This window comes from Myotis yumanensis, unplaced genomic scaffold (genome assembly GCF_028538775.1).
Source record: "Myotis yumanensis isolate MYYU_CA2020_CCGP unplaced genomic scaffold, mMyoYum1.0.hap1 SCAF_1, whole genome shotgun sequence".
Lineage (NCBI taxonomy): Eukaryota > Metazoa > Chordata > Mammalia > Chiroptera > Vespertilionidae > Myotis > Myotis yumanensis.
The window spans coordinates 148014025-148029963 of NW_027223752.1; the positions used below are offsets into that span (position 1 = coordinate 148014025).

Here is a 15939-nt window from a genome sequence, read left to right on the forward strand (position 1 = left end):
TCATATTGGATAATCTAAATTGACCTATCTTCAAGTTCACTATTTTTTTTCTTCTGCCAAGTCAAATCTCTTATTTAATCCCTTTAATGAATTTTTCATTTCAGCCATTGTATTTTTCAATTACAGGATTTCTAGGGTGTTTTGGTGTTTGTTTTTAATAAATTCTATTTATTTTCAAATGTCCTCTATTTGGAGATATTTGAAAATAAATAGAATACCATCATTCTCTTGGTATACTTTAGTTTCTTATGCATGGCTTTTTTTATTTAGCTCTTTGAGCATCTTTAAGACAGTTGATTTAAAATATTTGTCTCGAGGTTACTCTACCCAGCAAAGCTATCATTTAGAATTGAAGGTTAGATAAAGAGCTTCACAGATAAGAAAAAGCAAAGTTCATCAACACCAAACCAGTATTACATGAAATGTTGAAGGGTGTTCTTTAAGAAGAGGAAGAAGAAGAAAAAACAAGATAAAAAATGTGAACAATAAAATGGCAATAAATATATATCAACAATTGAATCTAAAAGTCCAAATAAACAAACAAGGAATCTAATGAACAAAATAAACTGATGAATAAAATAGAACCAGAGGCATGGAAACATGTAGTAAACTAAGAAATCTCAAAGGGAAATGGGAGAGGGAAGACAGAAGAGATTAACCAAAGAATTTACATGCATATATGCATTACCTATGGACACAGATAATAGGGTGGTGAAGTCCTGGGGCAGGAACAAGCTGGAGGGGGGGAGCGGGGGAGGAGGGGGAGGACGACATCTGTAATACTCTCAACAATAAAGATTAAAAAATAAATTAATAAAATAAAATAAAATCTTTGTCTAGTAAGTATAGTGCTTGGGCTTCCTCAGGCATAGTTCCTATTAATTTCTTTTTTTTTTTCATGTGTATGAGCCATGCACTTTTTTTTGCATGTCTAATTTAAAACAAACAACCAAACAAAAAATGAGACATATTATAATGTGGTAAATCTGGAATTAGATTCTCCATCTTCCCCAGGAGTAGTTGTTGTTTGTTATAGTTGCTGCTGTTTGGTGACTTTTCTGAACTAATCCTCTAATATCTGTATTGTTTGTTATGTATAGTCACTGAAGTCTCTGTTCTGTTTACTTAGTGCTTAGCTAGTGATTCAAAATAGATTTTCTTAAAGCCTGGAACAAAAATAACTTAAAATTTTCTTTCTTTGCACATGGATTGTGTATATATATATGTGTGTGTGTTAGGGCATGACTTCACCAATCAGCCAAGCACTTTACAACTTTGCCTTAGGCTTTACTTCCTGCTTGTGCAGAGCCTCGGGTCAGCAAGAGATGAGAGCTTGAGGCCTTCTCAGATCTTTTCTGAGTGTTTTTCAACCTTCTAGTTATCCAGGATATATGGCAGTGGTTCTCAACCTATGGGTCGCGACCCCTTTGGGGGTCAAACGACCCTTTCACAGGGGTCGCCTAAGACCATTGGAAAACACATATATAATTACATATTGTTTCTGTGATTAATCACCATGCTTTAATTATGTTCAATTTGTAACAATGAAATTGGGGGTCACCACAACATGAGGAACTGTATTAAAGGCTCGTGGCATTAGGAAGGTTGAGAACCACTGATATATGGGATCTTTTCAAAGCCCTTATTTCCCAGTACATTTCATTCCCCAGCCTTCCCTCCTATTTTTTTTTTTTAGGCTTTTGTTTGTCCCAACCATTATACTTTGCCCCAGGTGGTTCAACTACTCCATTTGCCTTTAAATTTTTTAGAGAAATGACCCCCAGGTAGTTAACCTCAGCCCTCAGAGAGTTTCTAGTTGGATAAAATAAAGGCAGGCCCTTTGAACTAGTCCTATAGGGAGCCACCAGAGAGGTCAAAAGGAACAAATACAATTCTTGGAGAATAAGGTCCATTATGTTTTCTAGTACTAGGTACCTGTACTGAGAATGTGGGATGTTATCTTCAAGGCCACCACTGACCTGGGGAGTGGGAGATAGGACCAGTGTATGTTAAAATGCCATAAATCTCTGTTAACTCAGATTCAGCTATTTTTCTCTTGGTTAAGTATCTTGCTGGGTTAAGCATAAAATATATAAGCTTTTAATTAGTTTCCAGGGTTCCAAAAAAAGTTGATTCTAATAGTTTTTGCTAGTTTATTCATTGCTTTTAAAGATGAACGAACTTTTGGAAGTTTCTATTCCAATATTTTTGCTGACACCACTCCCCAAGAACTAGCTAATAGAAAGTTCTATTTTGGTAAGATGTAACTGAAAAAAGCACTCAACGGAGAGAAAAAGATAAGAGTTTTGCAGGAGATCTGCTACTCACTTACTCTTGACTTTGGACAAATGACTCCCCTCATGGGACTCACATTTCTCTTCTATTCATTAATGGGATCAGAAAGATAATCCCCAAAGTTCCTTCTAGCTCTAACCATAGAATATTTGATTGTGACAGTCTTTTTTTAAAATTTATTCATATTGTTGAAAGCATTACAGATACACCCTTTGTTTTTTTCCCATTGACCCCCTCCACCCCGCACTTGCAACAGTCTTGCAACCCTCCTTCCTTCTTTCTTTTTTCATCATTCCTCCTTATTCCATTTACCTACAATCAGGGGAAAAGAAAGAAAGTTCAATGTGAAATACGAGAGCTCCAGCAGGTAACTTAAATTGACAAAAATACCTATATTGGAGAAACTGAGTTGTGAGTTTTCTTTCTTATAATAGCAACAACTTAATATACTAACAATAATTTTGCTTTATAAACTTACTATGTCTTTGACATCTTTCCATGTCAGTGCACAATTTATATCATTCTTTTAAAAGTTATATAAGTATTTGATTTTATATATGTATTATCGTTTAAATCAGACCTCCCCCAAATATATATATATATATATATATATATATATATATTCTCCCAAATATATATATATATATATATATATATATATATATATATTCTCTGAATAATCTTACTGAACTTCATATCTGATAAATGTCAAAATCAATTTCTGTCTCGGTGACACCAATTCTTTTTAATATACATCCAATCTATACAGTGGCCAAGAAATAGATTTAGTTTACTTCTGAAAATGAAATTTTGAGAAATTGATGAAACACTTAATAAACATGAGGACTTATGATCTTTGAAAGCAAACTTCCTCCAGCTTTTTTGTGTGTAGTTCACTCTCAAGGTTCTTTTGTGCGGAATTGAGTTTCATCACAAGCATTGATTCTCTGGAATTTCTTGGAAGGCATAAAATTAATAGAAATTTGATTCTGATAGGGAACTTTAGGACTTTAGAATTATTCCAATTAAATTAATAGGACAGAAGATGGGTGGTTTGAAGATGTATAGGTGCATTCCTTTTTAGTAAATAAAAGAAATACAATGTCACAAATGCAAATATTCTGAAAATCAAAACTTTCTATTACTAGAGGCTTTAAATTTTGGTGTCAGCATAATAAAAACTCAAAAATGTATCTGTTAGAGCAGTTAGGCCATTGGAAAGGCACCTGCACCAATCTTAGGCCTGCTGGGGAAAACTGTTTAGGGTAGCAGTTCTCAAACTCTAGCCTTCTTCAGAATTTACCCAACAGATTTGTTAAAGTAAGATTTCTGGGCCCTACTCCTCCAAAGTTTCTGAATCAGTGAGTTTGGCTGGGACCCCAACATTTGCATTTCTAACAAGTTTCTGGGTGATGTTGATACTACTGGTTTGGAAACCACTGGCCTAGATCAAGCAACATCTGAAGGACTGTAAACAGGAGCAACATAATTTAGGAAGGTCGTTGTGGCATCGCTGGAGAGTATGGATTGAAGGTGGGTGAGACTAATAAGGAGACTGATTACTCAGGAAGCTACTACAGGAGCAGGCTGATGGCTAGGATCTGTGGCAGTGGCCGTTAAGATGGAACAAAATAGAAGGGTTTGAGAGATATTTCAGAGGTAGAAATTGAATTCTTCATTATTCTTTGAATATCTGGAACATGGAAGAGGGATAAATATCAATGTTCATTCTGAGATTTCTGCTTTGAGCAATTAGATGGTACCAGTCACTGAGACGAGAAACACAAGAGCAAAGTGGGTTAGAGGAGGTAGGAGGGAGAGAGGGAAGATTTTATTTTGGGACCTGTTGATTTTCAGTACGTATACAGATCTTGGACTCAGGAGAGTGATCTAATCTGAAGATACTCACCAGCATGTAGATAAATGAAATGGGGCTAGATGAGATTTCCTGGGTACAATGTGTAGAGCAAGAATAGAAGGTGGCTACATTCAGGAGATCATTGAGGAACACTGCCATTTAAGGGGAAGACTGAGGAAAAGGCATCTGCAATAGAACCTTAAACTGTCAGAGGAGTAGGAAGAAGATCAAGAATATGTGATAAAATCAAGCACATGGCTAAAGCCATGCCAAAAGCTGGAATGAGATTAAGTAAAATAATGAATATCAATATCAATTAGATACTGTATTTGAAGGAGGTAATTGATAACCTAAGTACAAACTCTTACAGTGGAGTTTTATGAGCTCAAACCAGACATGTGTAAAAAGTGAAAACAGAGATAGACAATATAGTGGCAGCCACTTCCTGGGTTGCCCCTTTTATTTTCATCATTTCAACATAATTTCCATGAATTTATCTACTATTAATAATGAGAATTGAATATATACTTTAATATGTCTTTTTATATTAAGTTCTGGGAATTTCTTGCAGTCTTCTTGTATATTACTGCTAGCCTTTAGAAATAGTGCAAACTTCTGAACAGATGGTAGCCTAAAAATCTATGAAAAAAAAAATAGTAGAAAAGTAATCTACATAAGAAGTTTAATGATTGTATTTTTATACAGCTGTATTTCATATAAATGCATGCCTAAGGATTTCATTTTTAGATCTTGGTTTCTAGGGAGTGAGCCCATATTAACGAACAAGAATTCACTGTTTAAAGATATAGCAACATTTTCTCATTTTATTTTAAGCCAATGCTAGAAAAATGCATCTTATTCCATTTTACAAAAACCAATATCCTGAAATACTTAGATCAAAGTGTAGTTGTGTTATTGTGTGTCCTAGTACTTGAAAGCCAGTAAAATCAATATAACAGGAGACTCATGAGGACTTTTGCTTTGGTTTTTCCTGTCTGGAAATAAGATTATGGGTTCTATGACAATCACGAATTCTCAGACTTTACAATAAATACCCAAAGTGTCATCTGGGAGACATAAAAATTTCTGATAATTTAGAAGTGGAATTTCTTGATTAAAAGTTACCAAACTGGGATCACATAGATTTCCTCTGCAAAAGACAAACTCATCTGGTTTAGACATCCTTTAAAGTATTTTAAAGAAATTTTTAAAGTCATTTTTAAAGTCCACTATTAGCTGTCTTTCAGGTTTAGAGTTTCAATGTAGATAGTGAAAAATCTTCAAGTGTCAGAAAAATAAACGATTTTCCACATCTTGGCCAAGGAAAAAGGATTCTTCTCTGAAGCATTGGTTCTCGCAGTAATTTGAAAAATCCCTAGGAGTTCCTGTGAGTTGAGGAAAAAACTTTTTTTCTTGCCAAAGGGTTCAACCCACTATTCTCTCAATTACAACTTATAATTCTCTGCTTTATACTTTGTTATGTGATTTCCCTTCAACTAGAATCTCTTTTTGTCTTCTACTTTCCTCCATTTTTATCCATTGATATCCATCAAGGCCCAAATAAATACCATCTATTCTATTAGTTTACTAAACTTAGTAGCTACAGACAACATATAGAGCTGTTTATTATGATAGGTATTTGCATACTTATTTCTAGTTAAATTGTTAGCTTTTGAAGACAAGAACCATGACTTATGCCTCCCATGTTGCCTAGCATGATAACTAGCATATGGTTGTTACTATATGAATGTTTGTTCATTATAATTATATTTCACATTGAGTCAAGGTAGAATGTGAAACAATTATTTTTCTGCCCTAGCCAAAATATTGAAGGTTAAAAAAATGGTCAGAATCCCTTTTTTGAGATCCTAGTCATTCAACATTTAGAATTCATCCAGGTACAACCAGAAATAATTATGTGTGCATAGTGGCTACACGATCCTAGGCAGATTGGCTCAGTGGCTAGAGCATCAGCCTGTGCATCAAAGGTCCTGGTTTGATTCTGGTCAAGGGCATGGACCTCTGTTGCAGGCTCCTCCCCGGCCCAGGCCTTGGTCAGGGTGCGTGCAGGAGGCAACCAATCAATGTGTTTCTTTCACATCGATATTTCTTTCTGTCTTTCCCTCTCTCTTCCACTTTCTCTAAAAATCAATGGGAAAATATCCTCTGGTGAAGATTTTTAAAAACACACACACACACACACACACGCACAAAACATAGTGGCTGCACGTTTCTCCTACGTAAAATAAGATTGGCATTGGCAACTATTAATTTTCCAAGAATTTTCTCTCATTGCTAAGACAGAGTTCTGTGAATTTTTTGATTTGCTGATAATAGAAGCCTTTTTATGGGATTAGTAATTGGTCAATTAACTGTTAACATTTAAAGGAGAGAGACATTAAAGAAGTGTATAGAAACTGTAATTTAAAACTCACAAACAATCATTCATCAATATTTTTGAAATAAGATCTCTTCTTTGACTCAGGGTCCGATGTTTGGGAAACATTGTTCTCTTTCTAGGATAAATCACCACAGTGCATTATTTACTGTTCACACTGTCAGTTCTTTAAGTAATAGTGAAACTCTAAAGAGTTTTTTGAGGTCATTTGAAGAATAGCCTCTTTCTGGTTTTGATGTTTATTGACCACCCCAATATATTAAAACTTCCTCACTTTTCTCTAAGTTAACAGGTCGTTTTAGTGACCCAGCTTTATGGAACCTTATCAAAGTTATCAAAATAGATTGTATACAAATAAGTCTCCTTTTCTTTAACAATCTTGTATAATTATTTTATTCATGATTTAGTTAAATTAAATACGATGATAACAATGGGTATAGTTTGGGGACAAATACAACTAATTCTAAGGAAGTAGCAATTGCACTGGTTGGAGCAGAGGTGTTTGAGACATACTAGAGAGAGAGATAGCACTTCGGCCACCAGTGCTCACTGTGTCTATACGGGGAATGAAGAATAATTGTTAATCTAGTGAGCTAGTGAAATGGGGAGTGTTAATGAGATCTTCTGTTGTCCTCTTATTTGATACTAATACCTTTCTGACATTGTTCCACAGAAATACTGAGGATGTTTTTTATTTAGATATAACTTCTTGCTGAGTGTTAGCTGAAGAAAAATGGAGTTAAAGACATAGGAAATGAAGGGGAAAGATTTAAACAAGAATCTTCTAGAAAATAACTATCTTTACTGGATGTATTGTTTTAATTCAGAAAGAGCTACCAAGGTCAATATGTAGAGAGAAATAGCATAATACATCTAGGCTATTTCAGGTACATTTGTCTCATTTCTAGATTTATAATGATGTTTTTATGAAGAATTCATATGAACACTTCACACAAAAATGTTGAAAGAATGAGATGGAATAGGGAATAGAAAAGTTTTGGAAATGAATTTATTTTTGATTTAAGGGAATTGATTATAGATACCCTCATAGTATTATAAATCACTCATAGTGGTTTATTCAAGTAAATTTTATAATACAAAATATCAGAATGAGAGTGGGAGTTAAAATCAGCTAAGAATATTCTGGAAGTGAAATTAAAATAAGGTTATAGTAGGTTAGATTTTGTCCTCACAAAATCTTTAGAGATGAAACAGTTCTTAGATATTATCTAATTCATCTCAATCCTGATTATTTATTTGAGTCATATATATAAGAAAACAACCCAAAATTTAAAAAATCACATTTCTTATAGGCCATCCAAATCCCCTTACTTAATGCAGTGATCTTATTGAATTACCCTAATATTTTAAATATCCCATCATTGTTTTCATACTTATTTCATTTTTATTTTGGGTAATGTGATCAGATGGCTATAGAGGGGCATCATATAAAATTATTTTCAAAAAATACCTTATAATGTTTTATAGTAAAAATATAACTGGTACAGTAAAAATATTGTAAAAAACAAAATATTATAAAATCCAACTACTCATGTTCAGGATTATTTTTTTGATCCCTCAGAAACCCTGTTTGAGCAATGTTGCCTTTCTACCAATCTTTCTACACTCCTGATAATATTTCTTAAAATATTAAGACATATTCAAAAGAATTCCATTCTAGACAAATCTATTTAATCACTGGTCCCTAATGTAGGATATTTTTTCTGCTGTTAGAAGGTAAAGTAGAATGAAACTGAGTGAAAATAAAAGTAATACTGTTTCTGGTTTTCTACTCTGCCTAAGTAAATTTTGATGGGTTCAAACTTCACCGAGAAAAATAACGTATTTTAGAATTTTACTCATTTTTAGTTTTCCCTTAACATTTTGATGTCTTGCTTTTCTAGGGTTTTGAAAGTGTTTCTTTCACGAACAGCCCAACGGATTCCATATATGACTGGTGGCCGGGTTATGAGGATGCTGGCGGTAATACTCCTGGTAGTATTTTGGTTTCTTATTGGCTGGACTTCTTCTGTTTGCCAGAAATTGGAGAGACAGATTTCACTTATTGGCCAAGGGCAAACATCTGATCACCTCATCTTCAATATGTGCCTCACTGAGCGCTGGGATTACATGACAGCAATTGGTATGTGGTCTCTTGTTTTGTGTGATTATCTTGTCCTCTTTTCCAGTGGCATTAAAATAGACTTCTTTAGAAACCTCGTGAAACCCTTTCACAAAACCTAAAGGAATTTTACCTAATATGGTTTTGGTAAAACAATATTATGAAAAGGACAATAATTATATATGGAATGACAATGTTTTCTGAAAGTTTCCATTCTTTTTCAAAGGTATGTAGCTTTGTTGTGAAAATGTAGTCAAGTAAATCAGGAAGAAGGTATGCAGTTAGTAAAGGCAACTTCAACTTCTTTGCATAGAAAGACTCTGCTTTCCATCTTATCAATATGTTCTCATTTGATTAACAGTAGCCATTCTCTTGAGTTATTTCTTTGGTTGGGAGAAAAAAGAAAACAAGCTGGTATTTTTTGTATAGTTTGGTCCTATGATATATCAAAGTTAGTGTCCTAGAAACTACAGGAACACCTTAGTTTCAATAATATGCTTTTCCTGCAGTGACAAAATTTTCTAAATAACAACAACAAATCAAGACACGATTTATCTAGTTGTCTGTGTGGTGGTTGTCCGAGGAGCAGGGGTGGGGGTGGGGTGGGGGAGGGAAGAGAGGTAGGAAGGGTAACAGAGGGCTAAATGGTGATGGAATGAGATTTGACTTGGCGTAGTAAACATACAATACAGTATGCAGATGATGTATTGTATAATTGTATACCTGAAACTTATATAATTTTATTAACCAATGTCATCCCAATAATTAACTAAAATCTAAAATAAATAAATGCTGTTATAAATTTATCAGTATGCTTCATATTTACAAAATTAAAAGCAAGGCAATAACTTTTTACTAGCTAATTGTCTTTGAATTAAAATTAAAATTTTCCTATTTTTAAAAAAGACACATTACTTAACAGTAGGAACAAGTACTTGAAATTAGGACTGTCTTGAAAAATCAGAGACATACGGTTGCTGTAATTTTTTAAAACTGTCTTACAGCAATTTCATTTATTTATCTTTCAGCATGTAGCATTTGATATTCTGTATTTAATCACTCTTTAATGTTTTCTAATGGGTAGCATATGCCTCTTTGCAGTTCTCTTTATGTATTTCTATAAGTTGCATGTTTACCACTAGATTTTTTATAGTCTGGTTCTTATTCAAGAATAAATTCATATATCTTCAGTCGGCCAAAAAGCAACCTGTACTGAAAGCTAAATTGTTCCTTGTTTCCTAAGCGGACATGTTTCTATATAGGGGAGATGCTGTGCAGAGGGAGCAGGTAGGTTTATCTTGAGATTGTGGGATTTTTTTTGTCAAGAAGCTGTGTATGCTTACATTTGTAAGCATATGAAGTCAATCTATAAAAAAAGGAAGAGTGAATATTATTGTCACCAATTTCATTTTAATGGTAAAAGTGTATGTTCATATTTGGAGAGGTGTTTTTGAGTAAATCAGATAAACTAAATTGGCAATCCTCATATACATTGATATATTGATAAGCATGCAATCCTAATATATTGATAAGCATGCACTCTGGGTCAACTATTCCTGTCAAAAACAATTTTTAATACAAAACAAAGAACTATTTGAAAGAATGCAATACTAGTGTTTCCACTTAAATATAACTTGAGTTAGAAATATGGGTAATAATTTTTAAAAATTAGCCCATTCTATTTTTGCTTACTGCTCCAAATCTGCTCAAATAGTGATTTTCTTACCATAAGTGCTAATGAAGAAAACAGCTTGGAAAAATATCTGAGCCTCTCTGAACTTCAGTTTCTTCTTTAAAGAAATATTTGAGAACATAAAAAAGGGAATAAAAATGACTTTCAGAATTCCATTGTTATTTATGTGTATCTATAATTTTTAATATTTATTGTTTGTCCTATATAAAAAAATGTGAGGTGAGCTTTAATAGAAAACAAACAGACATTTAGACATTGCAACTATGGAAGACAGATGAATATTGGATAATGTGAGAAGCGCTTTACAGTAGTCTGGTGGTTTTTTACTGGTTTTCCTTTATCTGGTGGAAAGAGAATTTCAAAATTGAATGTTCAGAATATTTCTAGATTGGACTAGAATTCCTATAGAGACTTAACTGTCATCCACTATTCATTATATAACTCAGCACTTTGAATTTTTCTGAGTTTGTTTAATATATTATTTGTAGCTCACTGAAGGCAAAAGAAAGAATTCTTACATCTGCTCAGCCCTCTTTTCTCTCCCAACCTAGTAACTGTGCTCCTCAGCAATATTGACCAAATTGTTCACACTGTGTTCCTAACACCTAACAAAGTGTCTGTTACTTGTAGGCTCTTGATAAGTATTTTCTGAAAGAATAAAAAATGAGCTCAACTCCCTTTATCTTGTGTATTTTCTATGCTCAGAATTAGACCACTGTAAGGAAGCATCTTAAATCTAAAAATCCTGGAGTAACACAATTGTCACTAATTTCATTTTAATGGTAAAAGTGTATGTTAATATTTGGGGAGGGTTTTTTTTTGAGCAAGTTATATAAACTAAATTGGCAATCTTCAGCTCTTTTATGAAAGTTTACCTCTGGCTCGTCCAATAGTCAAAATAAGAGATTGATACCAATTTGGTATGGCAAATCAGGATTACCATTTTAAAAATATTTTATAATGCATTTATAAATATTAAAGTAGAATAAAACTGATTTGCTTTTCTGTCTACCAAATTTGCCTTTATTATTAGTAGTAATAGTACTAATAGTAGTAGTGGTGGTGGTAGTAGTAGTGGTAGTAATAGTATTTGAATCCTCACCCGAGGAGTGAGGATATTTATTTTATTTGTAATTAAATCTTTATTGTTTAAAGTATTACATATGTCCCCTTTTCTCCCCCATTGACCCCTTCTAGCCTATCCCCATCTCCTGCCCAAGGCTTTCACCACCCTATTGTCTGTGTCCATGGGTTATGCATATATACATACAAGTTCTTTGCCTGATTTGCTTATGATAAAAAAAAATTATTTTTCACCATTCTCCTAATTAGAGCTATGTAAAGAGTAAAGAGGTTGATTCTAGGAAACATTGTCCTAATTAATAAAGAAAGCAAATAAATATCCCAAGTCATACTCATTTTGAAAATTACTGGTTGTAGAATTCCCAAGGTTTTTTGTTTGTTTGTTTGCTTCTAAATCAAGTTACCCTAGTTGGTAAGTTGGTAATCATTTGTCCATGTTCAGGATATTTTAAAATAGAATTAAATTTGTCATATTAAAAAAGGTAAGACAATTGGCTGGTACAAATGAATAAATGAGTAAAATTAACTTCTCATGCATGAATTAATCTTTATAATTTCACCCCTAGATTCAAGAAGACCACATCCCCACACCTAGATTTAGAGTTGACAGCAGGGTACCTAAGTATAGGGCTTCCACATTTGGAATACAGAAATTTAGTAGTAGCCGTGGTGATACAGTAGAGTTTATTCTTTAGTATATTTAGTTGGTTAGCAGTCAATTTCTGACTACTCATTCAGAACATAATCTAAACTTATTGTCCAGTGAGCAAGATACATTAGAATAAGTGGACAAATTCTTAACCTACAGGAAACAACAACGCTGCAGAAAAATGAGTGGTAGGTGGTGACATCAGGGACATTTAGGACTCGGTTCTGAGTCTGCCATGGCTATGTCTCTGTGTCCAAATTCAGTGTAGATCTAGGCAAGCACTGAGATGCCTCCTCAGTTTCTTCCAGAAGTTATGTGATGATATTCTGATATGATAGAAAAGGGATATAAATGAGAATAAAGCTATTTTGCTGCTTTCTCTAACCAAGCACAAGAATTTATACAAAAATTCTATCCAGGTTTCCATTTCTTTCCTTTATCTCCTGTTAGCCAGTATATCTTTCTATATCACTAATTTGGCTAACTCTTCTTGACTGCATTTAGATGATCTAATGACTAATCCCTGACAAGGACTCTTTTATAAATTAATATTGCCCTTCATCGTTTCGTACTTGTGAAAAGTTCACCAATACATGAGGTATTTGTAGTTTTGGAAACTCTGCAGAGGTCAACACCCCTTGCTATATATTTTATTCACTAAGTTTGAAAGAAAGACACAAATAAATCTTCGCAATAATTATATAGGTATGATAGGCTTGTTTTCACATTTCATTTAGGAATTTTAAAATATTTATCACTTTCAGGATATAACAACATTGATTACCCCACTGTTCAAAAGTACTAATTCATTTTTATGAATTTTACATGGAATATTTTTACTAGATAAAATAATCCTATATAATAAAACCCTAATATGCAAATTGACTGAAAGGTGGAACAACCGGTCGCTATGACGCGCACTGAGCACCATGGTGCAGACACTCAATGCAGGAGCTGCCCCCTGGTGGTCAGTGTGCTCTCACAGGGGGAGCACCACTCAGTCAGAAGCTGGACTCATGGCTGGTGAGCACAGCAGAGGTGGCAGCAGCCTCTCCCACCTCCACTGGAGGCAGATGGTAAGGAGTGAGAGGGGTCCTAGATTCTGAGAGCCCTGGACTGTGAGAGGGATGTCTAACTGCCAGAAGGCAGACATCCTTCGAGGGGTCCTGGACTGCGAGAGGGCTCAGGCCAGACTGAGGGACCCCCTCCCCACAGTGCACAATTTTCGTGGACCGGGCCTCTTTATATTTCTCTTCTTCATTGACATGCTCTCCTTGTTTATTCCCCTCCTTCCTGGTAAAATATCTTAAACACACAAAACAGACAATGTGTTTAGTATCTTAATTAGTAATATGTAAGTGTTTATAAGAAACTGAGAAGAACACAGTGAGTCTTATTGAGTTATATAGGGAAATTCTAAAATAGCAATTGTTTCTAAGGATATAAATACTTAATTATCCTAGAAGATTAGGCCATGTTATGACAGGTGAAATGCAATATAAGCACCATTTAATGAGTATTGGAGAAAATAGATTTAGAGTTCCTCTCCAGCTGACTTAGTTTAATGTTCATTATTCTAATGTACCACATGCCTTAATCCATGCTGCATCACTTGGTCCCATTTTAAAATCTGGTTTTAATTTTTAATTAAAGGATAAAAGACCTGACTTGGGCTATAGCACTAGAAACACACACTTTTTGAAGGTCTTGCTTCAGTTTTTAGAAAGATTGAAGTGAGGGTTGTTTTCGTGTTTATTTATATACCTCCCCCTTCCAAAAATATTTTACTTCTTTGAAGAGTATCTATATAATGAAAAAGACAGTGGATAAATTTACTTGTATCTTAATTTTATACTCTAGTGCCAGTTTTCCCTTTTGGAAGTTCAAGAAATGTGGTAATAAATGTGGAGATTGTCTTGGGACAACATGTGAGGAACGTGGAGCAAGAGAAATTGACAAGTCTGTGGTGACTTCCATTTCTTCTAAGGAGCTTTCATCTCCCCTAAGAAACTCTGGGATTTCAAAGGGGGGTGGGGAGATCTAGAAGAAAAAAAAGCTCTCTTTTGTTACTTGAACAACTCAGTTGTCAAGAAGATTTTGGCAGATCTTTTCCTTGTATTAAAAGGACTCTCATTCATAGAGACCTTTTGGCCAACAGAACAGCAGATTTGTAATGACCACATGAATCCTTACTCAGTGGTCAGATAATGTCCCAAGCCAAGCCTAACTCAGCAAAATTGTCTCTAAGAATTGATAAGCTAATATTTAACAATAAAGTTAAAATTGTCTTACCTTCCCAAAGAGAAAATGACATTATAAGTATAAAACCAAGGTATAAGATAAATCAAATTAATTTATTCTTTCTTTTTGCTCTTTAGCATCATACAAATAACTATACCTCAAGGAAGTAAAATATTTTCCACAGAGGTGGAATATAATTAAACAAAAATATAACACTCCCCCTCCCCACCCCACGACACACACACACTACCATTATTCTAAAGGCACTCAAGCTAGCCCTTCAAAAAAGAATGTCTGAGTAATGGAGCCCAGGCTGAGGTGAGTTGTGTCAATGCTGACAGCCATTCATAAAAGGTTCAAATTTTAAAGTACATTTTAAAAATGTTTACAAATAATCTCAATCCCAACCCCTTCCCCAAACAATACGTATGCAAACAGCAGGGCGAGGGGGTGGGAGGAACATCACTAGAAGACATAGCATGCTGCCCTGACATTGATCCCAGGACCCCCTAAGAGGTCTCTAATCTTATGCTTTGTGAACTCTGCTCACATTCATGAACTTTAATGTAGGTCCATAGCTCTGAAGTGTATGGGCTTCACTAAATTTCTGTCACCCCATATCAAACTTTACAAATCTTAAGTGTATTTACCAGAGAGAGAGAATCAAGTATACTTTCTCTAAGTTTCCCATCTAAGATGCTGAGGAGATTTTGTAGAACTTGACCCAAGTTCTAGAGATGTGTGAGAAGAAGCAATAAAGAAAAGCCATTGTGCAAATGTGTGACCATTCATGGCAATTCTTACTTTATAGAGTCCTTAGCAGTGAGTGGGTAAGGGAATAATCAAGTCGCTATATGATCTGTAGAGCTCTTGTGACTAACAGTATTATCCTATCTAATAATAGACAAACATGGTAAGTGACCATACCTCCGCTATGCTTCCCATTGGCTAATCAGCGAGATATGCAAATTAACTAACCAAGATGGTGGCCGGCAGCCACTCAGCTGAAGCGAGCAGGAGGCTTGCTTGCTCCAGTGATGGAGGAAGCCAAGGTTCCCCACCTGCCGCAGTCTGGCTCTGAGCTCCAAAAGCAACAAAGTTTCAATTATAGAAGCTAAACAAACCTCAGATACCTGCTTTCAGCAGGCCGTGGCCACAGAGCTGGAGCGAGCAGGAGCCCGGCTCTCCACTCCAGTGACGGCAACAAAGTTTCAATTATAGAAGCTAAACAAACCTAAGATACCTGCTTTCAGCCAGCTTCGGCCTCAGAGCTGGGAGCACCAGTGACGGCAACAGAGTTTCAATTATAGAAGGTAAATATATCCCAGAATAAAAAAAAAAAGAAAAAAAGGAGAGGCTGGGAGCTTCAGTCGCAGGCCAGCCTGAAAATGGCCCTCAGCCCCTCACCCAGACTGGCCAGGCACCCCAATGGGGACCCCCACTCTGAAGGGGGTGTGACCAGCTGCAAATAGCCATCAGCCCCTCACCCAGGCTGGCCAGGCACCCCAGCGGGACCCCCACCCTGATCCGGATCACCCTCAGGGAAAACCAGCCGGCCCCCACCCGTGCACCAGGACTCTATCCTATATAGTAAAAGGGT

The 15939-nt window shown here is 35.2% G+C and overlaps 1 protein-coding gene across 2 annotated transcripts in view; it reads left to right on the forward strand.

The window, feature by feature from the left end:
• The window catches only part of GPR158 (G protein-coupled receptor 158), a 377074-nt gene that overhangs the window by 340339 nt on the left and 20796 nt on the right, over positions 1–15939 (forward strand). For both annotated transcript variants that reach the window (XM_070432941.1, XM_070432950.1), the window contains one exon: positions 8456–8694. In XM_070432941.1, coding sequence (XP_070289042.1) covers positions 8456–8694 — 239 coding nt within the window. The remainder of the gene's footprint in view (positions 1–8455; positions 8695–15939) is intronic.